Source organism: Panthera tigris, chromosome E1 (genome assembly GCF_018350195.1).
Source record: "Panthera tigris isolate Pti1 chromosome E1, P.tigris_Pti1_mat1.1, whole genome shotgun sequence".
NCBI lineage: Eukaryota > Metazoa > Chordata > Mammalia > Carnivora > Felidae > Panthera > Panthera tigris.
The window spans coordinates 39260240-39285199 of record NC_056673.1 but is presented as its reverse complement, the minus strand read 5'-3'; the positions used below and the strand labels follow the sequence as shown (position 1 = coordinate 39285199).

Genomic DNA, 24960 nt, shown 5'->3' with positions numbered 1-24960 from the left:
ATTCATTACAGTTACTGTGTCTTTCTATGTTTCTGGATCAAAGTGTATGGTAAGCAGTCTTAATAGATGTTACATTCCCTAAAAGGAGAGTGGCTCTCCTATTTCTGTAATATGTGGTCTGATTCTGATGAGAAGTTCCAGTGAAGGCAGGAATTCTCCCCAACAACACAGCAGTCACGTGGGAGTTCAAATACTCTTCCAAATATACAGCATACAGGGCCAGATGCATAATTTGCAGGTGTACGTACAGGATGAAAATGTGGAGTCTTCTTGTTCAAAAATCAGGGGGGAAAAGTGTCATTCAAGGCACTAAAATATAAAGTTGTTTTCCTTTCTTCTGCAGTCATACACTCTACTTGTCATGTTTTTCTTATTTGTTGTTTAATGTCATTCGCAGTAAATAAAAATTAAAATTTTAAGTTATTGGCATAAATTTTGCCATTCATTTTTGTGTTGGGAAATACCCATTTTAAACTCGAATATAAGAACATTTAACTTGTGTACAGAATCTCCAAAATAACACAATTTATATTTCATAGCTGATACATGTGAAAGAAAGGAAAAAATTCTTCCTTGACTTTTCAAGGTCTTCCAACTAGACTAAGAATTAATTTACGTGAGTCAGATTAACAGGAGAAAAAAACCCAACAAAGTCTTACTACATGCTCACGGAGACCCAACAATGAAAGTGAGACCCAAAGAAATGACCAAGGCAGGCAGTTTTTATGCTTCTTAGACAAAGAGAAAATAAATCTGTGAGCAGTAGACAGGACAAAGGAAACTTAACTTTGGGAGCTTCAATTAGTAAGGAATTCTAAGCAGAATTAGGGCTAAGGTAGTAAATCAGTAAAAAGTAACAAGAGTTGTTTACACGACTTTCTTGGCTCTAAATTTCCCATCTCTGGTAATAAGGATGTCTGTTTACCTCTTGGTACAGAGAGGGTATGTTTCACATAGGAGATTTATTTCCTGCTTTCAGAGGGACAGAGAGGAGGGTTCGAATGTCCTTCTTGTACAGGCTTTCTTAAGTAGCTTTTATTTAAAATAGTCAGTATGCCAAAGTAGCATATTTTGGGGCAGGCTGCCTTTTGTTAGCCCCTACAAATATGTGTGTATTTTGTTCTTACCAAAACAGTGGAAACACTGCACCAAACCAACTCAGCTCGTTTTCTTTCACTTCTTTAAACAGTAAAACCTTGGATTGTGAGTAACTTGTTCTGCGAGTGTTCCGCAAGACAAGGCAACATGTCTAATAAATTTTAACTTGATAAGCTGAGCGATGTCTTGCAACATGAGTCCTGCGTGACGCCAAATGTCACATGATCACAACCGAGCCAATGGTTCTTGAAATCCCCTCAGATATACAAGTGCTTTGGATTACAAGTGTGTCTCCAGAACAAATTATGCTCGCAAACCAAGTTTTTACTGTATGCTCACATCCTACGAATGCATGCCATTGGCATACTGATGATTAACAAAGAGACAGGAAAAGAAGCAGGGAGTTGCCCTATCTTTCCATAGCATTGTTTTCAGCATACAGGGATATAACAATATGCGATAAGTTTCCTTGGAAGTTCATGTTTCTTAGAACACCGCTGCCTTCTTTCTGCATCTGAAACAAATTCTACTTGAAGGAAAGCCTGGCCTCTCGGGGTTGTCAGAAACTCTACTTACTCGGTCATGGACATACAGACATATTTCCATACTCCTCTGCTCAGACACTTGTCCCATTGCCCCAGCGGCCTTCGCTTACAAGACCCAAGTTCAGGGATAAAATTATTAAGACTATCAAGATGGTAACAGAAAAGCATGAAACCAAGCGTGAGGTCGTTTGGAACATGAGACCTTGTGTGCTGCACAGATTTCCCAGTGATGAAGCCAGCCCGGCTTATCAGGTGTGCTCATAACACATTGATTTTAAAAACACTGTCTCCATGGTGACCGGCTTTTCCTGGTGTGATACAGCGATTTATAATAAGAAACATATTTTCATCCCATTCCTGGCACAGAGCTCCCAAAATCCTTGGAAGTTCCAAGGTGTGGAGAGGTTTCGAGATTCTTTTGTGATGTTAACGAGGTGACTTTTGGAAACTAAACATGGAGGGTGGTTGCCAGATGAGCCAACCTTGGGATGAGGGGGTTAGAACTTTTCAGTCCCACCCCCAACCCCACCTCCCGGGAGGGGAGAGGGGGGAGGAGCTTAAGTTCAATCACTAAAGGCCAATGATTTAATCAACCACACCTATGAAATGAAGCCTCCATAAAAACCCCCAAGGACAGGGTTTGCAGGGCTTCCAGGTGGATGAACATGTGGAGACCTGGGGGGAGTGGTACATCCAGAGAAGGCACAGAAGCTCTGTGCTCTTTCCCATACCACGCCATATACATCTCTTCCATGTAACTGTTTCTGACTTCTATCCTCTTATAATAAACTGGTGATTTAATGAGCAAAATGTTTCTCTGAGTTCTGTGAACCACCCTAACGAAATAATCAACCCAAGGAGGGGACCCTGGGGAAACCTGTGATCTGCAGCCAGTGGTTTAGAGACACAAGTGACAGCCCAGACTTGAGATTGAGGTCTGAACTAGTTGGAGGTAGAGTGAGCAGTCTTACAGGACTGAACCCTTCACCTCTCTCCAGGTAGACGGTGGGATAATTGCTACTGACAATTGTGCCAGAGGATTCCTTGGTGTGGGGAAAAAACCCACACCCTGGATTGGAATCAGGGTCATACTCCTGCCGTGGTACAGTGAGCACACATTGCACTTTGTGGTAAGGGTGCTGTTGATGTGACAAGATTCAAAAGAAAAGCAAATAACTCTAAGTCATCATTTTGTTGAAAGAAAGAGAGAAAGAGAGAGGAAGGAAGGAAGGAAACAAGGAAGGAAGGAAAAAAAGAAAGAGAGAGAAAGGAAGGAAGGAAGGAAGAAGAAAAGAAAGAAAGAAAGAAAGAAAGAAAGAAAGAAAGAAAAAAGAAAGAAAAGAAAGAAAGAAAAAGAAAAAAGAAAGAAAGAGAAAGAAAGAAAGAAAGAAAGAAAGAAAGAAAGAAAGAAAGAAAAAGAAAGAGAAAAAGAAAAGGGGTGTCTGCATGGTTCAGATGGTTAAGCATCCAACTCTTGATTTCAGCTCAGGTCATGGTCTCACAGTTCCTGAGATACAGCCCCTTATCGGGCTCCACAATATCAGCCCAGAGTTGGGCTTCTCTCTCTGCCTCTCCCTCACTCACTCTCTCTCTCTGTCTCAAAATAAACCAACATTTTTTAAAAAGAAGAAGAAATTACAAGTCTAAAATGAAGTCATATGCCCCCCCCCCATAGCAGCAAACCAAAACTTAATTACAGTTTCAACCTATTCCAGCAATGTGACCTTTTAACGGTCCATCTGAAATTTCCTGATAGGAAATGATGAGGTCATCTACATGATAAAACAAAAAGCAAAAAATCTGCCCTTCTCTTCCCCCAAAAAAGAAGAAGTAAAAATCCTTTTGTTTTTTTCTGTTGCCAATACCCTCTTGCTTTACCCTCCTTCCTATAAAAAGCCTTCCATTTTGTACAGCTCCTTGGAGCACCACTCGACTTGCTAGGTGGAATGCTGCCCAATTCATGCATTGTTTAATGAAGCCAATTAGATCTTCAAATTTACTCAGCTGAATTTTGTTTTTTAACAATTTCTTGCCAAGGGAACAAACCAGAATTCCCTGTGTATCTTTTTAGCAAAGGAACAGACGTAAAATGAAATTCTGGGTGTGTTTCCTTTCTGTTCCGTTGAGTTCATAGATCCAAGCAAATATCCCATCCTCAGAATTTAGACTTAAATCTGTCCTTCCTTTTGAGGAGGGTGAGAATTCCCCATGGTGTTTAGGTCTGCTTTTCCTTCACTCTGCAGAAGTCTGGGGCTCCTGAGTTCTTCAGGAGTTCTGCTAATAATTGATGAAGTTTTGGGGTGATGGTGGGGTTCGGAGCTGACGGCCAAGAAACAATTCTTGAAGACGTCTTTGGTGTAAAAGGTGATTTTATTAAAGCACGGGGACAGGACCCGTGGGCAGGAAGAGCTCCACTCGGGTTGTGAAGAATGACTCATTATATCTATGGGGCTGGGGGAGGTAAAGTCAAGAGGAAGTTTCTTTTCTTTCTTTTTTTTTCTTTAATGTTTATTTATTTTTGAGAGAGAGAGAGACAGACAGAGGGTGAGCAGGGGAGGGGCAGAGAGAGAAAGGGAGACACAGAATCTGAAGCAGGCTCCAGGCTCTAAGCTGTCAGCACAGAGCCTGACACGGGGCTTGAACCCACAAACCCTGAGATCATGACATGAGGGGAAGTCTGGCACTTAATGACTAAGCCACCCAGGTGCCCCAAGAGGAAGTTTCTTAAAGGGATTTCCCATATGCTAAAAACTCACAGATTTCAGGAGGCCTAGCTATTGTCAAGCTAAGGGTCTTTTTCCCTCTAGCAAAGCATTAATATTAAGACAGTAGGGAGTTCCTGGAGAAAGAAACTACTCTGCCTGCCTCAAGTATCTGTCAATGGGCTGCAGGTTACAAGGAAATTCAATTTTCTCTGCCATTTCCTTTTTTTTTTTAATTTTTTTTAAACATTTATTCATTTTTTGAGAGACAGAGAGGGACAGTACAAACAGGGGAAGAACAGAGAGAGAGGGAGACACAGAATCCGAAGCAGTATCTGCCATTTCCTTCTTGCCTTTGTTCCCCATATCACTATGGAGGGAGGGTGATGTTGGGGCTCCAGGAAACTGAGTCTATAGGTTTCTGTATATTAGGCTAATGATAGATTGCCTTTTTCTTGTAATTGACTAAGATATTTGTAAACTGGTGGAGAGTCTATCAATTTAACCATTTATTTTCTGTCCTTTCCTTTGTCCTTAGGCAGCCAGGAGTGCCTGAGGAATGTCACACATATCCCACCTTGGGGGCAGGGGGCAGTGAGGAAGGGGGTAATGTTAGCTTGTGCTTGGTCCTCAGCTTGCCTTATGGTCCCTCATCAATAATCACATGTTCTTCTCCAATCCTTGCCGGTTGCTTTTTGCTGTGGTGACATTCTATACTGAGTGTACTTATAAGGAATCAGTTGCCATCTGAAGGAGGACTTCAGATACTATGCTTGGGTGGTTGTTAAAGCACAAATCACAAACTGATATCCACCCCTGTTTTTCAAAGAGAGCATGAGTGGGGGAGGGGCAGAGAGAAAATCCCAAGCAGGCTCAGCACGCTGTCATCACAAAGCCCGATGCAGGGCTCGAACCCACAAACCAGGAGACCATGACCTGAGCCAAAATCAAGAGATGGCACTTAACCGACTGAGCCACCCAGGCACCCCAATATCTCTTCTTTTAACAAATACCCGAGATTTGTGGGAGCTCATTACAAGGGAAGTGAATTACCATTTGTTATTGGGTGATGCAAATGTGTTGCTGTTGTGATTTTTAATTTTTTTTGTCATCACAAAGAATTTTATAATACATTGTCATATACATATATTGTATGTCTATATATAGATAGATATAGGTGTATATATCATAGACTCTGAGTTTTACATCTGCTGAGAAAGGTCTTTGTCATTACAATATTATAAGTAAAATTGCCCATGTTTTTCTTTTCTTTTTTTTTCTTTCTTTCTTTTTTTTTTTTTTTAACTTTAGAGAGAGAGAACAGGAGCAGAGGGGAAGGGCAGAGGGAGAGAGAGAGAATCTTGGGCAGGCTCGACACTGGGCGCAGAGCCTGATGCTGGGCATGATCTCACGACCCTGGGATCATGACCTGAGCTGAAATCAAGAGTTGGACTCTTCAACCAACAGAGCCACCCAGGTGCCCCGCCCATGTTTTCCTTTTAGTACTTTTGAGATGGTAATAGGATTTTTGTCATATGACATTTTTATCCATGTAATATTAGCCATCCTCCTTTTCTATAAATAGCTCCCTTGGAATAGTGCATGCTATTTAATATACTATTGAGTTGTATTTGCTAATATTTTATTTGAGATTGTGCATTTCCAGAATATGTATTTTCTCTGGGAACTGATTTTCTTTAAACTTCTTATTGTGTTTGTAACTTATTCAGTGTAATGATTTCTTGCTTTTATTTCTTACCCTTTCCTAAGTTCTGTCTCCTCATTTCTAAGTGTCCCAACTATGGTTTATGTAGTTTTTTTTTTCTTTCATTCCATCATTTTTAACTCACTTTAGATCACTTTGAAATGGTAGGTTATATCTTAATCTGTTTTGCAAATGTGTCTTTCTGGCATACTCCCATTTTCTATAGAGATGTAATTTAGCTCCTAAATTTTTTTTGTTTTTGTGTGCTAGCATTTTGTAGGATTTTACTTCAATCCTTTTCTTTTTTTCATTTTTTAGGCAATTCATGTTCCTGAACTTCTAGAATGAATATAGTTCCACAAAGCTTTTCTAAGTGCACAGAGCTCCCTTTTCTCAGTTTTCATCAAGTGTTCAAAAATATATTGGCTTGATTTCAAATTTCCTGTCTGGACCTTCACTTTCCTTCATTTCTACTGACCCTATTCTGATCAGTTTTGATTCTTCTTTCTGGGGTTTCTTCTCATGGTGGGATGCTCTCTTGGAAGGGAACCACAGCTTTTTGTGAATTTTGAGAATTCACAGAATCTAGACTATTTTCCTCTCACCTAATGGCAAGACTCTTTTCACTCACCTACTTCTGGATGGGCAAAATTCTCCCAGTTTTGTAGGCAGATAGGGTTAGGGGTCCCCAGAAAAAGAAAGATGAGTTACAGCTTTCTCAACATAAGAGAAGTCATTTTAGGCCCCCAGCCATGTTGTGGTCTATGCCTGACCAGCACAACTTGCCCAAGCACACTTCTAGAAGAACTTCCTAGGAAGTGCTGGAATTACAAAGAAATGCAAAAATCTCAGTAGTTCAAGATTTTAAGGGAACAAAGGGAATGCAACAACTAATTCTCCACCAGGCAAGGGAATAGCATAACCACATCCGAGGCAACAAATCAATAATAAGCCTTCCAGTGCTGTTTCAAAAGTAAAGATTGACCTAACACACATCCTTGAGTTGTTTTTTCACAGGATTTAAACCCCTTTGAGCACTCCAATACCAGACTAACTAGAGCAGAGAATGGATGATGCTGACCCGTGCTGGCCCCCATGACTTCAATCAACTAGGACCTAGACTCTGTCCACTTAGGATGATTTTTGCCCAATTCTCTACTAAATTCTCCCTCACTAAGTCCCTCTGTGAATACACATGCATTCTTAGCTTAAAACTTCTCTAATTTTATTGTTTGGGGAGACACTGCTGTGGCAAATATCCATATGTTCTCCTTACCTGTTGTAAATAAAACCCTTGATTTTGCTATTATTTGGCTTGGTTGTGTCTTTTGGCTCAATACCCACCAAGTGGCAAACCCAGTTTCAAGTTACAGTTTCACCTTCCTCCTCAAATTCACCTGCTGTCATTTTCAGTTGGCCTTCCATTTTTCTCCTGTAATCAGACCCTTCAGGTGCCTCTGGATTCCCTCTTTTTCCCACAGAAATGCTTCCAACATGCAGGTCTTAAGGCTAATGGTAGTTTGTTCTATCAGCTTATATTTTGGGTTTCTTGATAATACCTTGCCCCTAGATTTGTTAGAAAAGTTGTACATGGAGGGAGGGTGCTTGGGTGGCTCAGTTGGTTCAACATCTGACTCTTGATTTCAGTTCAGCTCATGATCTCACCTTTCATGAGATCAAGCCCTGAATCAAGCTCTGCACTGGCAGCACAGAGCCTGCTTAGGAGTCTCTCTCTCCCTCTCCCTCTCTCTCAAAATAAATAAAATAATAATAAAGTAAATAAAAAATAATAAAAGTTGTACATGGGTCTCTGGTTTTGTGATATAATTGTTCTGTGTGATCTCTATGTAAGAATTCAAAAATTCTGCCATTATTGCCATGAGTTCCCAGAATCCACACCTTATTCTTGAAAGACATTTCTGTTTGGTGCTGAGTTTTAATGTGAGAATTATCTTTTCTTAATATTTTGTAGAGATCATTCCAGTGTCTTTGAATTTCTATTGTTGCTAATGGAAGCTGCTGACAGTCTGATTATGGTTCCTTTGTAGATGATCTCTATTTTCTCTGGCTGCTTTATGGTCTTTTCCTTGTCTTTGGTGTTCTTCGGCATCACTATAATGTGACTAGAAGTAGATTCTTTTTTTTTTTTAATTTTTTTTCAACGTTTTTTATTTATTTTTGGGACAGAGAGAGACAGAGCATGAACGGGGGAGGGGCAGAGAGAGAGGGAGACACAGAATCGGAAACAGGCTCCAGGCTCCGAGCCATCAGCCCAGAGCCTGACGCGGGGCTCGAACTCACAGACCGCGAGATCGTGACCTAGCTGAAGTGGGACGCTTAACCGACTGCGCCACCCAGGCGCCCCTAGAAGTAGATTCTTAAATTCACTTTGCCTCTTCTATTGGAGGACTATTTCTAGTCTATTCTAGAAAATTCTTACCCACTGTCCCATTCTGTTAGTGTTGTCTTTAGGGTGACTCCAATCAAAAGCGTGCCAAAATTTCTCTCCAGTCTCTCTCTCTCTCTTGCTCTCCCTCTGTCTCATTCTCTTTCATTTAGAATACCTTATCATTTTCCCTACAATTTACTTATTTTCTTCTCAGTTATGTCTTATCTGTTGCTTAATGCTCAGTTGAAATTTTCAATTTTAGGTATTATATTTCCCATTTCTTATTTTTATTGAAGTATAATTAACACACAGTGTTCTATTAGTTTCAGGTGTACAATATAGTGATCCAGCAATTCTATATGTTGCTCAGTGCCCATCATGATAAGTGTCCTCCTAATGCTCTTTATCCATTTATTTTCTCTTCTCATTTCTTTTTCAAATTTACCTAGTCATTTTTGATAGTCACTCATTCATTTGTAACACCTGCGGTTCTCTCTTTCACTTCCCTAAACACAAAAACCACACTTTTTTTGCATACACTTTCTTATAATCCTATTATCGTTGGTCTTTGATGTCCTATTCTGTAGACTCTAGTTAGGGTTGACTCTTAGTCATATGGGTTTGTTTCCTCACACGTTTATTTCATTATGAGTGTGTATATGGTTGGAATTTGACTTTGGGAGGCCTGCAGGGTCAGGACAGAGATGATTTCCCCAGGGTACTATGGAGCAGTACCAACCTGAAAACATCTTAAATGAATTTCTTGGATTGGGGTTCTCAGAGTAAGTGGGCATGAATTCAAGCTGTAAGACTGTATCAGAGTAATGCCATGATTACAAGTCATCATCAAATATCAATAACATTAATATTATTGAATTTTTACTCAGTACCATCAGTGACAGAATGATTTACTGGTTTCTCCATTTGGCCAGCAAGGAGATTTTTGTAACATCATCTTTTCTACTGAAGTCATAGGCTTTTGGGATATACAGCTTTAAGTGGTGGTCTCAAGTTCAGCTATGACACTTGGTCAGGTCCAAATATTATTCCTCAATGGAACTCTTAAGCAGAAAATCTGTTTCTGCTCTGGGTATATTTCTAGGATGACTCGAGCTTTTGTGTTTGCTCACCACTCATATTTCAGCTATATGTGTTTTCTCTTTTTAAATGACTTATTTTCTTTTCTTTTGAGCTTAGATATGAATTTAAAAGACATTTTACAATAATTTATTCAGCATTAGGATATTTCATCTAGTCTTATTTAACTGCTAGACATGGAGATACTATGGTGTCTATTTTTTTTTAAGTTTATTTATTTATCTTGAGAGAGAGAGAGAGAGAGAGAGAGAACATGAGCCAGGGAGAGGGGCAGAAAGAGAGGGACAGAGAATCTCAAGCAGGCTCCGAGCTGTCAGCACAGAGCCCAACATGGGGCTGGATATCACAAACCATGAGATCATGACATGAACCAACATGAAGAATTGGACACTTAACCAACTGAGCCACCCAGGTGCTCCCCACAGTCTATATTTTAAACTGGACTCTGTATCAACTTTGTTTGTAAATTTTACAATAAAACCTCTGTACCTTACAATGAAACTTGGGGTTCTTTTTTTCTTGGTTAGTTTTAAATGAATTTTTACTTTTTACCAAAGTAATGAGTGTACTTTGTTTTAACAGTCAAATCATGCTAAAAGTAAAAACAAAAGACAGTAGTGTCCTTTCTCTCCCTTCTTTTACCTCAAGCCCTGATTTCCACAGGCAACCACTTAAAACTCGTTTAGCTGCTCCTTGTCATCTTTATCTCTATATTTTAAAATGATATGCATTATTCAATATTTCTTGATTTATTGGTTGTAGATATTATATATTGTGCTCTTAAAGGAAGGTTGAGAGTTTTGCCTTTACTACCTTCCTTCTTCTCCTAATATAGTTATACCATAATATTTGGTTAAATCAATGTTCGGTATCTTCATCATTATGACTAAGTAAAGATCGTTCGTTATTGTGTTGAACAGTATACACCATGTTTTCTTAGACAACTGTTTGCTCTTCATGCAAGCAATATTTTTCTAACATTTTTACTAGCCAAGTTTCCTATACATCTTAATCTCTCATACTCTTTCTTACATAAACAAAACCACCCATCATTTTCATGTATCCCCGGCAGATCTCACACTCAGAATCTTCCCATCTTGTATTTTTTCTTTCAACCTAGTACCCAGCCATCATCAGGGATGTGCACTCAGTGCACTTGTACTGGGACCCCATTTCTTGGATTCTAAGCTTTCCCTTATCTTGTTCATTTTCCCTTCTAGTGGTTTTCTGACAAAGTGTGTAAGGGAGGTAAATTTTTTGAGAAATTTCATGTCTGAAAATATTTTTATTCCACCCTCATTCATGATTAATTGTCAATGTAGAGGATTTTAGGTTGGATATCACTTTTTTTTTTAATGTTTATTTATTTTTGAGAGAGGGAGAAACAGAGCACAAGTAGGGGAGAGGCAGAGAGACAGAGAGACACAGAATCTGAAGCACATTCTAGGCTCCGAGCTGTTAGCACAGAGCCTGACGTGGAGTTAGAACTCATGAACCGTGAGATCGTGACCTGAGCCGAGGTGGGACGCTTAACCAACTGAGCTACCCAGACACCCCGGATATCATTTTCAAGTAGAATTTTGAAGGCATTCTTCCTTGGAGTCATGACTTCCAGGGCTGTTGACAATTTCAGAGCCATGCTGATTTCCACATCATTGGTTGTGTTCTCTTTTCTTCCGGTATTTTAAGTGTTCTCTTTCTCTCCGTGGTTCTCTGAAATAAACTGAGCACATGCTGTGTGGCAGTTCTTTTTCACTTATTACTCATAGTTCTTGGTGGCCTCTTTCAACTTAGCAGCTAGGTCCTTTAGATATGAGTAGTATTATAGAATATGTTTATAATATAATTTCTTCATCATGTCTTCTTTCTCTCTTTCTGATTTACTTAAGGTTGTTCTTCTTGGACTAAGCCTCTAATTTTCTAATCTTTTCTTTTATCCATCTTTTTGTCTTTTGTCAACAGTTAGGGAGATTTTTTTTAAGCTTATCTTCCAACTCTTCCATTGAAGTTATTTTAGAAGTTATTTTTTAATTCTGAAAGCCCTTTTCTTGTGCTGTTCAATTTTAATGGTACTGTATTCATGTTTCAAATATGCAATATTTTTGTTACTTCTAAGGACATTAATGATAGGTAGTTTTATTTTGTTTTTTAAGTTTTCTTTCAGCTTCCTTTATTATCTGTTTCCCAAGTGCCATTTTTCTGTTTCTTTCTTTGAATCTTTGTCTTTCATGTTGAAGTGTTTTCCATTGTATGGTGATTTCTGAAATTCTGCTCATCTTTAAGAGTAAAGCCCTAAATATTTGGAGGCTGTGTGTGTGTGTGTGTGTGTGTGTATCATCACTCCAGAGTGGTTGTGCAGTAAGCATTCTTTGGTATATTCAAGTATCTGCAGGTATTTTCTCTAGAACTCTTCAGGTAACCTGGGGAAGAATCTGACAACTAGAAATGGCTCCCTAATTTGCAGGGGCTAATGCAAAATGAAAATGTCAGGTCCCTTGTTCAAAAGTCAGGAAAAAGTTCAGTGAGAGATACTAAAATATGAATATTTTTCTTTAAAAACATTGTATTACTTATAACATATAATAGAGGTTTAGTAATACAGATGTCACATAATCTTACAAATTACAAAGAAATAACATTTTTGATGTCATAATTTTATGTAATACAATAGGGTATGCTGCTTTATTAATATGATTTCTTGATCAATCAGCAGATTTTTCTGGCTTGCTTTTCTGCAAATTCACTTATTAGGTCATGAAAATTTATATTTTTACCAACTTCATTTTCAACCTCTATAATTGAAAGCGATGTCCATTGTTCTTGGCAAATGCAAGATCTCAAATAATCTCAAATGGAGACAACAATAGGAGCAAATACCAAAAGGAGGGAAAGGAGAAGAGCAGTAAAATAAAAGAATGAATAGGTCAGGTAAGTACAACCTACCTCAAGAAGAAACACATGTCAGGCAAAGGAGCTTTATCTAGTTTATAGACCATGGATTTTAAACCACGTTTTTAAACTCACAGAAACACAAGTCACGGCTCCATTTTAGAAATGGCAGCTCAGCGAGAATGAACTTTGCATTGATCACACAGCCAGGAAGTTGCAGAACTGGGATATGGATGCTGATATATCTGAATCCAAGAGCCCACATTCTTTCAATTACATGAATGGTGGTGTGTTTTAGGAATGGTGCCTTGACTTACTGATCTGCCTACTGACCAGGACAGAGAGGAAAAAGACTTGAACCAAAATCCAATAATTGAACTGAAAAAAAATGATAGTGAAAAGAAAATAGAAGAGATAAATGCTTCAAGAGACACTGCAGAAGTACGTTCAGTTGGACCTAGTAATTTGTTGGATGTGAACTGTTAGAAGATGACAAAAATTAAAGATTTCTTAGCAATCTTGAGCATGAGTCAGAGTAATTCCACCAGTAAGTAATGAAAAAAGGTACAAAAGACAAAGTCTGATGACAAACTTTGATATGACAAAGTGTGAGTGTTGAACTAGAAGTCATGACAGAGCCTCTCAGTAGAAACGTCTGCTGGGCATAGTGAGGCCCAGTGGGTCTAGAATGGGGCAGAGGCCAGCGCTAAAGATGTATATTTAGAAACCATTCACCTAGAGCCAAAACAACAAGAAGAGATAACAGCACCAAAGGAGAATGTGTAGGAAACAAGAAGACCAAGCACAAACCTGTAAGGAATGACAAAATTTAGGGCACAGACACACTGAATGAAAGAAAGAACAGGAGCAAACAGAAATATTCTAATAGAAGTATTCCCAGAAGGCAATTGTTCAGAGCTCAGTAAACCTGGGGTGGTCAGTATCAAATGTGCCTAAGATAGTGTAGGAGAATAAACACAAGAAACACTGACTGAATTGGAGATGTGGGATAATTAGCAATCTTTAAGAGTTAATTTCAATAAAGTGCTGGGACCAAAATTCAGGAGTGAGTAGGAGGAGAAGAGTGGAGGAAGTGAATGCAGAAAATTTTTCTAGAAATAATGAAAGGAAGATGGGTGTCTGGGTGGCTCAGTCAGTTAAGTGTCCAACTTTGGTTCTGGTCATGATCTCACGGTTCATGGGTTTGAGCCCTGTGTTGGGCTCTGTGCTGACAGCTCAGAGCCTGGAGCCTGCTTCAGATTCTGTCTCCTTCTCTCTTTGCCCCTCCCCTGCTCACACTCTGTTTCTCTCTCTCTCAAAAATAAATAACATTAAAAAAAAAAAAAAGAATGAATGAAATGAAGAAATGTAAAAATGCAAGAAATCTAGAAATAGAAAGGCCACATACAGACCATAGTTTTAGTCTTTTCATTTTAAAGATAAGGAAACTAGGCCCAGAGACGTTAGCTAACACCTTTATTTAACCTGGGTGGCAAAAGAGCTTAGACAGAAAACGAGTAAAAATGAAATGGTAACTCAGGAGGGATAAGGATCAAGGAAGACTTTCTGTTGCCAAATAAGAGTCCATTTAATTCCCCAATTTTCATTTAAGACCTGGCCTCCTTCCTCTAGTACCATGAGCTCGTGATCTTGAAATTATTTTCAATACATCTGAAAGAAAGATCATATTATCCACTGAAAGCCATGACTATGATGCCTCGCATGCTGGAAAAATATATGATGTTGTTGGTTTGAGCAGGGGAAAGAGAAATTTGTCTATCACACTTTTTTATTCTTAAAGGAGTTGTATAGTCCTGAAACCTGGAGGACAGGAAGGATTGCTCATACTAAATTTGAAATGCATCACTATAATAATCTTGATAATACTCCTCCCTGTCCTATTTTGGAGATAACAAATAACCCCAAGGTAACTATCCACCTACAGAAATGGACACAGTAGGGTAAAGGCGTTCATTAAAAAAAAAAAAAAAATCACCCAATTATGAATAATTCAGGATGAGCTGGCAAACACCATTTTGCTATGAGTAGCAAAGTTCATCAAGAAACACCCTGATAATGCGTATATAAAGACAAGCTCAACTGTTTGAGCAGAACATTTGCCATCGAAGCTTCACCCCAGGAACAAGCTCTCCAGCCTGGACATCATGTCTGTGCGCTTTTCTTCTGCATCCAGACGGCTTGGCTCTAGCGGGGGAGTGGGCTTTGGGGCTGGAAATGCATGTGGTGTGTCAGGCATTGGAAGTGGCTTCTCTTGCGCTTTTGGGGGCAGCTCACCTGCAGGAGGCTATGGCGGAGGGCTCGGAGCGGGGACGGCCTCTTGTACTGCCTTCATGGGGAACGAACACGGCCTCCTGTCGGGCAACGAGAAGGTGACCATGCAGAACCTCAACGACCGGCTGGCCTCCTACCTGGAGAATGTGCGCGCCCTGGAGGAGGCCAACGCCGACCTGGAGCAGAAGATCAAGGGCTGGTATGAGAAATTTGGGCCTGGTTCCTGCCGTGGTCTTGATCATGATTACAGCAGATACTTCCCAATAATTGATGACCTCAGGAACCAGGTAAGAAACACAATGTTGTGAGGGTTAGTTAATACCCCAGAGAGTATTTAGCCACACAAGCACCCACAAACGTGTATGCTGTTACACACAGCAGGGCTTTGCTCTCAGCTTCTAATTTTCAGAAGTTCATTATTAATATTAAAAATAATTTATTAAAAAATTTGTTAATGTTTACTTTTGAGAGAGAGAGAGAGAGAGAGTCACAGTGTGAGCAGGAGAGGGGCAGAAAGAGAGGGTGACACAGAATCTGAACCAGGCTCCAGGCTCTGAGCTGTCAGCACAGAGCCCAACACGGGGCTTGAATCAGGAGCCATGAGATTATGACCTGAACTGAAGTTGGAAGTCCAACCGACTGAGCCACCCAGGCACCCCAATATTAAAAATAATTTATATTAAAATTCTAATCTCCGAACATGGCTCACCCATACCTGGTATGAGGTATGCACGTTTATGCTTTTTGTGATATGAAAATATCAAAAACTGCCCAATGTTTCCTGCTATTTATTTATAAGTTTTTCCATAGAAAGGATTTTTTTAACAGGTGGGGTGAAGTGGTAAAAGAGGCCAGACTTACTTTCCCGTTTCCAAAAGAATCATCTTATTATTAGAGACAGAATGCCAGAAAGATTACTATAATTTCATAGGTGACTTTATTTCAAGGGGATGTGACATTTTTAGATTATTTCCTCACTCTTAACTAACTCTCCATTTATCAGATAATTTCTGTAACTACCAGTAATGCCAATATTATCCTGCAAAACGATAACGCAAGACTAACGGCTGATGACTTCAGGCTAAAGTAAGTAAAGCTGAAGAGAAACCAAAGAAGGTTATCTCAACATTCCCCCACCCCTTTAATTTAGGCTATTGGAGGTCACCTAACTTGTTTGATTTTGCTTCTTTGTTTTAAACCAAATGCGTATAAGAATGACCAGCTGAATGGGAAATTTAGGAACTTACACAAATGAATGTTAAGATCATATGAAAGATTTTCGAGTGTTCCTATTCTCTTGCTTCAAAGAAATTTGTTCATTGCATTATGGGCAGTCTAACGGAAATTTTGAGTAGATTTTAACAGTTCGACCTCAAAGCACGGTTGGAGTTTTATGATGACCTAAAAAGTGATGGGACTAAGGTAATGCAGGTGTCTACTATTTCCTAAGGTTTGAAAACGAACAGGCCCTTCACCAGAGCGTTGACGCGGACGTCAGCGGTTTGCGCAGGGTCCTGGATGAGCTGACTCTGTGCAGAACGGACCTAGAGATCCAGCTGGAAACTCTGAGCGAGGAGCTGGCTTACCTCAAGAAGAATCACGAGGAGGTAGGTGCTCCGTCTCCCCCGATTCCACAATCCGCCTCGCTCCCAAAATTGAAAAATACATGTCAGATGACGAATCTGATGTCTGACGTCAATATTCCAAAAGGAATTTGTCGATTTCTCCCTATGGTTTAGACTGTTTGAAATGTTCCTATCCATCCGCCCCCAAAGAAACAAACTTTTTTAAACAAAGCAAAACAAAACACTTCTAATCTTCTGCATCCTGTCTTGTCTAGTTCCTTTGAAAATACTCAGCTCCTAACATGGTTACCTTTCTTTTAGGAAATGAAGGCCCTGCAGTGCGCGGCGGGCGGGAACGTGAACGTGGAGATGAACGCGGCGCCCGGGGTGGACCTCACGGTCCTGCTGAACAACATGCGGGCCGAGTACGAAGACCTGGCCGAGCAGAACCGCAGGGACGCGGAGGCCTGGTTCAACGAGAAGGTGAAACCCCGTGGGGGCGCGCTTGCCGGGCCCAGAGCGCTGATGCAAGGCAAGCTGTACCCTAACATGCTCCCCAACCTTGCAGAGCGCTTCGCTGCAGCAGCAGATTTCCGACGATGCTGGTGCCACCACCTCAGCTCGGAATGAACTTACGGAAATGAAACGTACTCTTCAGACTCTGGAGATTGAACTTCAGTCCCTCTTAGCAATGGTCAGTAAAAAGTACAAAAAAGATTTGTTTCAGAAATTGAGGCTTCTTCCACGTGATATTACTTAGTTTTGTTTTTATCCGTTAATGACCGTGCTTTGAAATAAGACACCTTTGCATTTTGCCCAGCAGAAGCCCTCTTTGCCTGGAAAGTATACCTAGATGCTCATAATTATGAAACATTAGAAATTAGCAAGTACAATTCTTTTGAGGTGCCCGTAAAAGAAAAGCGTTTTTACACTGAGTCTTCCCTCCTAAGGCAAAAGATCAAAAAGCATTCTCCATGGAGTGCAAAAATACCTTTTCACCTCTCCTAGCTTCCTCATCTAGCATTCCTTTGGAACACTTAATTAAGAGTACTTACAAGTTCCATCTTAGGTGGCATAAACAAGAAGCAAAGCAGAGGTGGGAAGGTTGCCTATAAAGCTAAACAGTCATGATAATAATAGTAACCTTTTCATTAAGGCCCAGCACTTTCCCCCACAGGAATCCACAATAACCCTAGGGCTTGGGCAGGGCAGACTTTATAATTCATGTCATTATTTCCAAAAGAACAATCTAAGATTCAAAGAGTCTCCCCAGAATCCCCCAGTTGAATATGAAGGAACCAGAACTTTCTCTCCAGATTTCCTAGCTCCCACCTCTATACTTTTTCCACTATGGCAAGTAAACAAACCTTTAGAGTTGATCCACAAAGGAGGGTATGAATGTATATGAAATTGGGACTTTGCAAAAAATTCTTGCAGATGAAAGAGTAAGACACTCTTATCTTCATCCCATGTAAAACTATAGCAGGCATCCCTCTTTAGGAGAGACCCTATATAAACCCATTTGGATTCACAAGCTGATGAGTCAAACCATTCAAAGATTTAAAAGGTCATTCTTTCCTTTGGGTCATTTTACTTCTGGAAAGTTCATGCATTTCACTAGGGGATTGTCTTTTAATAGAAGAGCTAATCTCCATGAGAGGAAGCTGTTACATGATTAGAAACAAGGCAGCTAATTGTCTGAGAACTTTTTTCCTGGGGAATGTGGCAAATTGTGCCAGACTCCACAAGCATAGGCTATATTGGTGGGGTAGAGGGATCTTTACACTGTGCCCTATGAAGAAACAAGTTCATCTTTGCTAACACTCCTGGACATGAGTGACATTCACCACCAACTGTGTCATTCTCAAACACAACAACAGTATGACGATTAATATTGAACAAGGGGGACTCTTTGGGGTAAATATGGTCATTTGCATTATGTAAGGATAACTCTTTTAAATGTCTCTTAAGTGCTCTGCCTGATTCTAAAACAACATTGTGACATTTTCTACTGAACTGTGTCTTACTGATCCTCAGAAACACTCCCTGGAGTGCTCCCTGACCGAGACCGAAGGGAACTACTGCACGCAGCTCGCCCAGATCCAGGCTCAGATCGGGGCCCTGGAAGAACAGCTGCACCAGGTCCGAACCGAGACGGAGGGCCAGAAACTGGAGTACGAGCAGCTGCTCGACATCAAGGTCCACCTAGAAAAGGAAATTGAGACCTACTGCCGCCTGATAGATGGAGAGGATGGGTAAGTACCACTTCCAGTGAGAAAACATTTTATCTTAAGGTTATTGATTTTTTTTTGAAATCAGGGATAAAGTATTTATGACCCATATCATGTGTACATAAACTACTTCTAGTGTTATTTAGAATCCAGATATCTCCCATCTTTTTTTTAAAGTTTATTTATTTTTGAGAGAGGAAGGCAGAGAGAGAGCACAAGCAGGGAAGGGTCAGAGAGAGAATTCAAGCACACTCTACACTGCCAGTGTGGAGCCCCCTGAAGGGCTCAAACTCATGAACACTGAAATCATGACCTGAGCCGAAATCAAGAATAACACTTAACAGACTGAGCCCCCCAGGCGTCCCCAGAGATCTCCCATCTTAAATCCTTGTTTTACAATTTCCTCAGCAAAACAGAGTGAAATAATTAATGCAAGCTCTCTTATTTTTACAGCTCTTGTGTTAAATCAAAAGGCTATGAAGGACCAGGAAATCAAAGAAAAGGTAAACAAAAGCTGTGTTAAGCATCCGGTATTTACTTGTATGTTTCAAATTATGAGTTAATTATTTCCCCTTTATGAATTTGATAAATTCTAACAATTCTTATGTGTCATTTTAGACTCATCTAAAACCACCATGGTTAAAACGATTGTTGAAGAAATAGATCCTCGTGGCAAAGTTCTCTCATCCAGAGTTCACACTGTGGAAGAGAAATCCACCAAAGCCAACAACATAAAGAGTGAACAGAGGGTGCCTTCCTGAACCCCCAAAGAAGAGCCCCTAAATTAAAATACCAACCTGAAGCTAGGTTCCTAAGTGAAAGCCCTCTTATTTTTCTGCTTTTCTTCCAGTGACTTAAGAACCTATTTTTAGAATTGTAGCATTTCTTTGGATTTCTCTCTGGTGGTGTTTCAATAAAAACTCTTCTTGTTGCAAGACATCTTCACTGGTTGTGGCCAATCTTTGCATTTTAAACATACCCCAGATGGGAGCTGAATCTTATTTTTAATTTCTTCTGTTTAATTCAGTGGCCTTCACAAGTTAGGAGTAAGTTTAACAGGCAAACTGGTTGGAGTCTTTTTCACATCTCTGTAAAATTTTAAATCTTTCCCCTTCCATCTATAAACACTTGTTATGCACACTTGCTAAGTGCTGGCAATGAGAATAAAAGTGTATAAAATCTAATCCCTGAGTGCAACTTGCTCATAGAGTGGAAATAAGAAATTGAAGAGCCAAATACATCCTTAAAATAACAACAACAACAAACTGTAAATGGTGATATTTGAAGGTAGAATGGAAAAGAGAGAGATGTAGGAACTAGACAGGGCAAAAGTGGAATTCTGCAACACAGTGTTTGGCCACAAAACACGTCTTAACAAACTGAAGAAGACTGAAACTGTATCAGGTGTCTTTTCTGGCCACAGAGTATGAAACTAGAAATCAATAACAGAAGGACAATTGGAAAATTCAGAAATATTTAGAAACTAACTAAGACATTTCTGAACAACCAATGGGTTAAAGAAGAAATTGAAAGGAAAATTAAAAAAAAAATCTTGAGACAAATGGACATGAAAATATAATATACCAAAACCTATGGGATGCAGCAGAAGTAGTACTTAGAGGGAACTTTCTGGGATAACCACCCATATCAAGAAAGAAGAAAGTTCACAAATAAACAATCTAACTTCACACATCAAAGAACTAGAAAAAGAAGGAGAAATTAAGCCTAAAGTTAGCAGAAGGAAGGAAATAATAAAAATTAGAACAGAAATAAATGAAATGGAGACTAGAAAAGAAACAGATAAGATCAAGAAGACTGAGAGTTGGTTTTCTGAAAAAATAAAATGGACAAATCTTTACTAGACCAACCAGAGAGAGAGAGAGAGAGAAAAACTGAGAAGGAGAAAACACTTCCAAACTCACTTTACAAAAGGCCAGCATTACTCTTGTACCAAAACCAGACAAAGATGCTACAAGAAAAGAAAATTATAGGCCAATATCCCTGATGAACTTAGATGCAAAAATCTTCAACAAAATTCTAGCAAAACAAATCCGACAGCACATTAAAAGAATCATACACCATGATCAAATGGGATTTATCCCTGGGATGCAAGAATGGTTCAGCATAAACAAATTAATGAATGTGATACACCACATTAACAGAAGGAAGGGTAAAAATCATGTGATCATCTCAAAAGATACAGAAAAAGAATTTGACAAAACTCAACACCTTTTCGTGATAAAAATGCTCAACAAATTAGGTACAGAAGGAATGTAAGTCAACATAATAAAAAGGCCATATTTGACAATACCACAGGTAATAACATAGTCAATGGTAAAAATAAACTGAAAGCTTCTCCTCCATGTCAGGAATAAAACAATAATATTCATTCTTGCCACTTGTATTCAATACTGGAATTCCTAGCCAGAGCAATTAGGCAAGAAAAAGAAATAAAAGGTACCTAAATTGGAAGAGAAGTAAAATTGTCTCTGTTTGCAGATGACATGCTCTTATGTATAGAAAACCCTAAAGACTTCACCAAAAAACTGTTATAACTAATGAATAAATTCAGCAAAGTGGCAGGATACAAAATCAACATAAAAAATCAGTTACATTTTTATACACTTAATAAATTTTTCAAAAAAGAAAATTAAGGGGCGCCTGGGTGGCTCAGTCGGTTGAGTGTCCAACTTCAGCTCAGGTCATGATCTCACAGTTCATGAGTTCGAGCCCCGCATCGGGCTCTGTGCTGACAGCTCAGAGCCTGGAACCTGCTTCAGATTCTGTGTCTCCCTCTCTCTGCCCCTTCCCTGCTCATGCTCTGTCTCTCTCTGCCTCTCAAAAATGAATAAAACTTAAAAAAAAAAAAGAAAATTAAGAAGACAATTCCATTTATAGTAGCATCAAAAAGAATAAAATACTTGGAAAAAAACTTAACTCTGGAGATGAGAGACTTATACACAGAAAACCACAAAACATTGATTAAAGAAATTAAAGCACCCACAAATAATTGAAAGACATCCCATGCTCATGAACTGGAAGAATTAATAATGTTTAAATGGCCATACTACCAAAGCAATCTACAGATTTAATGCAATCCCTATCAAAATCCCAATGACATTTTTTATCATAAACAGAAAAAGGAATCCTAAAATTCATATAGATACACAAAAGAACCTTAATAGCTAAAGCAATTTTGAGAGAAGACAAATCACACTTCCTGATTTCAAAATATATTACAAAGCTACAATAAATAAAACAGTATGGCAGACATAAAAATGTGGAGAAATTAGAATCCTTGAGCACTATTCATAGGAATGCAAACTGGCATAGCCACTATGGAAAACAGTATGACATTTTCTCAAAAAGTTAAAAATAGAATTACCATACGATCCAACAATTCCACTTCTGGGTAAATACCCAAAAGAATTGATTGCAGGATCTTGAAGAGATATTTGTACATCCATGTTAAGAGCAGCATCATTCATAATAACTAAAAATGTAGAAGCAACCCAAGTAACCATCAATGATGAATGAATAAGCAAAATGTGGTATAAACATACAATGGAATATATTCAGCCTTTGAAAGGAAGGCAGTCCTGACACATGCTTCTATATGGATGAAATTTGGAAGTCTTTAAGTTAAGTAAAATAATTCAGTCACAAAAAGACAAATACTGTATGATTCCACTTACATAAGGTACTAGAGTAGTGGAATTCATAGGGAGAAAAAAATAGAATGGTGATTGCTAGGGGCTGGGGGAGAAGAGAATGGGGAGTTATTGTTTAATGGGTATATTTAAGTTTTACAAAATAAAAACAGTTATAAAGATGGATGGTGGTTGCACAATATTATGAATGTATTCAATACCACTGAATTGTATGCTTAAAAATGGGTAAGGTGATAATTTTATGTTCTGTGTATTTTACCACAATAAAGAGAGTAGAGATCCCAGAAATATATCCACATATATATGGTCAACTTATCTTTGACAAAGGGGACAAGGATACATAATGGGGAAAGGGTAGACTCTTCAACAAATGGTGTTGGGGGGCGCCTGGGTGGCTCAGTCGCTTAAGTGTCCAACTCTTTGTTTCGGTTCAGGTCATGATCTCACGACCTGAGAGTTTGAGTTTAAGCCCCGCATCAGGCTCTGTGCTGGCAGTGCGAAGCCTGCTTAGGATTCTCTGTCTCCCTCTCTCTCTGCTCCTCCCCTACTCATGCTGTTTCTGTCTCTCTCAAAAATAAAATAAAGCTTTAAAAACATGTTTAAAAAAATGGTGTTGGGAAAACTGAATATCACATGTAAAAAGAGGCCCATGTGAAAGTGGCCCCTATCACATACTATACACAAAAATCAACTCAGAATGGATTAAAGACCTAAAAATAAGACCTAAAACAATCAAAGTCCTCAAACAAAACATAGGAGACGAGATTGGGCGTGTTCATGGTGATATGGCCATAGACATAGGAGAAAGTTCCTTGACATTGGTCTTGGAAATGATTTCTTAAAAGTGACACCAAAATAAAAGGTAACAAAACCAAAGTATATGCAGGACTTTTTTACATAACTTCCAGGAAAGAATCAGTAATAGTGATACCCAGCACTTTAAACTCTATTCTAAGCCTCATTTTATTCTCAAAACAACCCTATAAGATAGGTACTGTTAATTATGCTCTTTTTATACATAAGGAAACTAAGGCAGAGAGTGACTGGCTTTCTCAAGGTCACACAGCTAATAACTGGAATTGCTGGAATGCTAATCCAAGCAGTCTGGCTCAGAGTCTGTGTGCTTCACTCTAACATAATACCGTAGTATTGAGAACCTCAGGATTCCACAAGGAATCCTTCCTTCTACTGAGGGAAGGGAGGAAAAATCTAAATGCATTCTAACTCCAAACAGACAAAGATTAAGCCGTCATCAGAGTCCTTTACAAGGAGGTAAGGGACCCTGCAGAGTGGCTTCAGATAGTGTCTGATCTCATTCCTCAGGTCCAATGTTCACCTCAGAGCAGAGTGGGACTATCAAAACCAGGGAAGCCATTCTGTGGGAAGAATTAACACACCAGAATCTGATTCTTCGGATACCTGGGTGGCACAGTAGGGTTGAGCATCGGACTCTTAATTTCGGCTCAGGTAATGATCCCAGGGTCATCGTGGGATCAAGCCCCACGTTGGGAGTTGGACTCTGTGCTGTGCATGGAGCCTGATTGTGGTTCTCTCTCTCTCTCTCTCTCTCTCTCTCTCTCTGCCCCTCCCCCACTTTCTCTCCCTCTAAAAAATAGAAAATTTAAAAAATTTTAAAAAGAAACTGATTCTCCAAAAAACTATTATCACTATAAAACAAACATCATTCATGTTCAAGAAAAATACTGTTCCAACTTGGATAACAGAAATGTAGAATGTAAATTTTGAACAACATCAAAAGATATTGAAGCATGTTTGAAACTAAACACTAAATTTATCAGGGGCAAAATTAGCATAGGATCATTAGAGTAAGATAATGTGATGAACGTCTTTATCTTGAGGTAAGCAGACATCTATGCTGCATAACTTAAAGTTTAATTTAATACAATTATTTTCGAGTACCTAGAATATGCACATTATATAATGAATGTTCTAAGGCCTAACAGAATCTCAAGAAAGGGTAATGGTATGTGTTTCTTGCCATGAATACAATAACACTCTTGAGGAAGAAATGTATGGATAGAAATGGCCTAGAGAATTTGTTAAGTCTACCCCCCACTTCTGGAAAGGACTAAAGCATACCTAAACTTTTGTAGCAAGTATTCGTGTAGAGGAAATCTATGATTAAGAAAAGTCAAGGGGTGCCTGGGTAGCTCAGTCGGTTAAACATCCAACTTCAGCTCAGGTCATGATCTCACGGTTTGTGGGTTCGAGCCCCATGTCGGGCTCTGTGCTGACAGCTCAGAGCCTGGAGCCTGCTTCGGATTCCGTGTCTTCCTCTCTTTCTGCCCCTTCCCTGCTCATGCTCTGTCTCTCTCTCTCTCTCTCTCAAAAATGAATAAACATTAAAAAAAAAAAAAAAGTAAGTCAAGAGATTTTCCCTGATGAGCAAACAGATGACAGTGTTTTCAGGAGTTAAGCATCATACATTCCAGTCCTGCTTTGTGATCTGTGTTGGCACTTAGCTTCACAGCCAACTCATCCCCAAAATGGTTCTAATAATATATGCCTAACTTGTTCTACAAAAGATTACAAGTTAATTCGTATTTATAAGATATCTAGAGATAAGTAGATTATGTTAATAATACTTTGTGGCCTCACAATACCTCTTATCCAAGACACTAAAGACTTATAAACTATTACACTGACCCCATACTCTGTTTCTCTTGTTTTATTCATGGGACATTTGGGCAAAAGATTAAAATGGTTACCAGGTCACAAAAAAATCAAAAACAAGTCTCTGAATACCAGCTGCAC

At 39.2% G+C, this 24960-nt stretch overlaps 1 protein-coding gene across 1 annotated transcript; it reads left to right on the top strand.

Annotated features, from left to right (window-relative positions):
• The first annotated feature begins 14283 nt into the window (after window positions 1-14283).
• LOC102971999 (keratin, type I cytoskeletal 27) lies at window positions 14284-19406 on the top strand. Its single transcript, XM_007085819.3, has 8 exons — window positions 14284-15005; window positions 15722-15804; window positions 16169-16325; window positions 16605-16766; window positions 16852-16977; window positions 18321-18538; window positions 18968-19017; window positions 19133-19406. Exons 1-8 carry the CDS (start codon window positions 14592-14594, stop codon window positions 19273-19275), a joined length of 1353 nt encoding a protein of 450 aa, XP_007085881.2. The 5' UTR covers window positions 14284-14591; the 3' UTR covers window positions 19276-19406.
• The last annotated feature ends 5554 nt before the right edge of the window (window positions 19407-24960 follow it).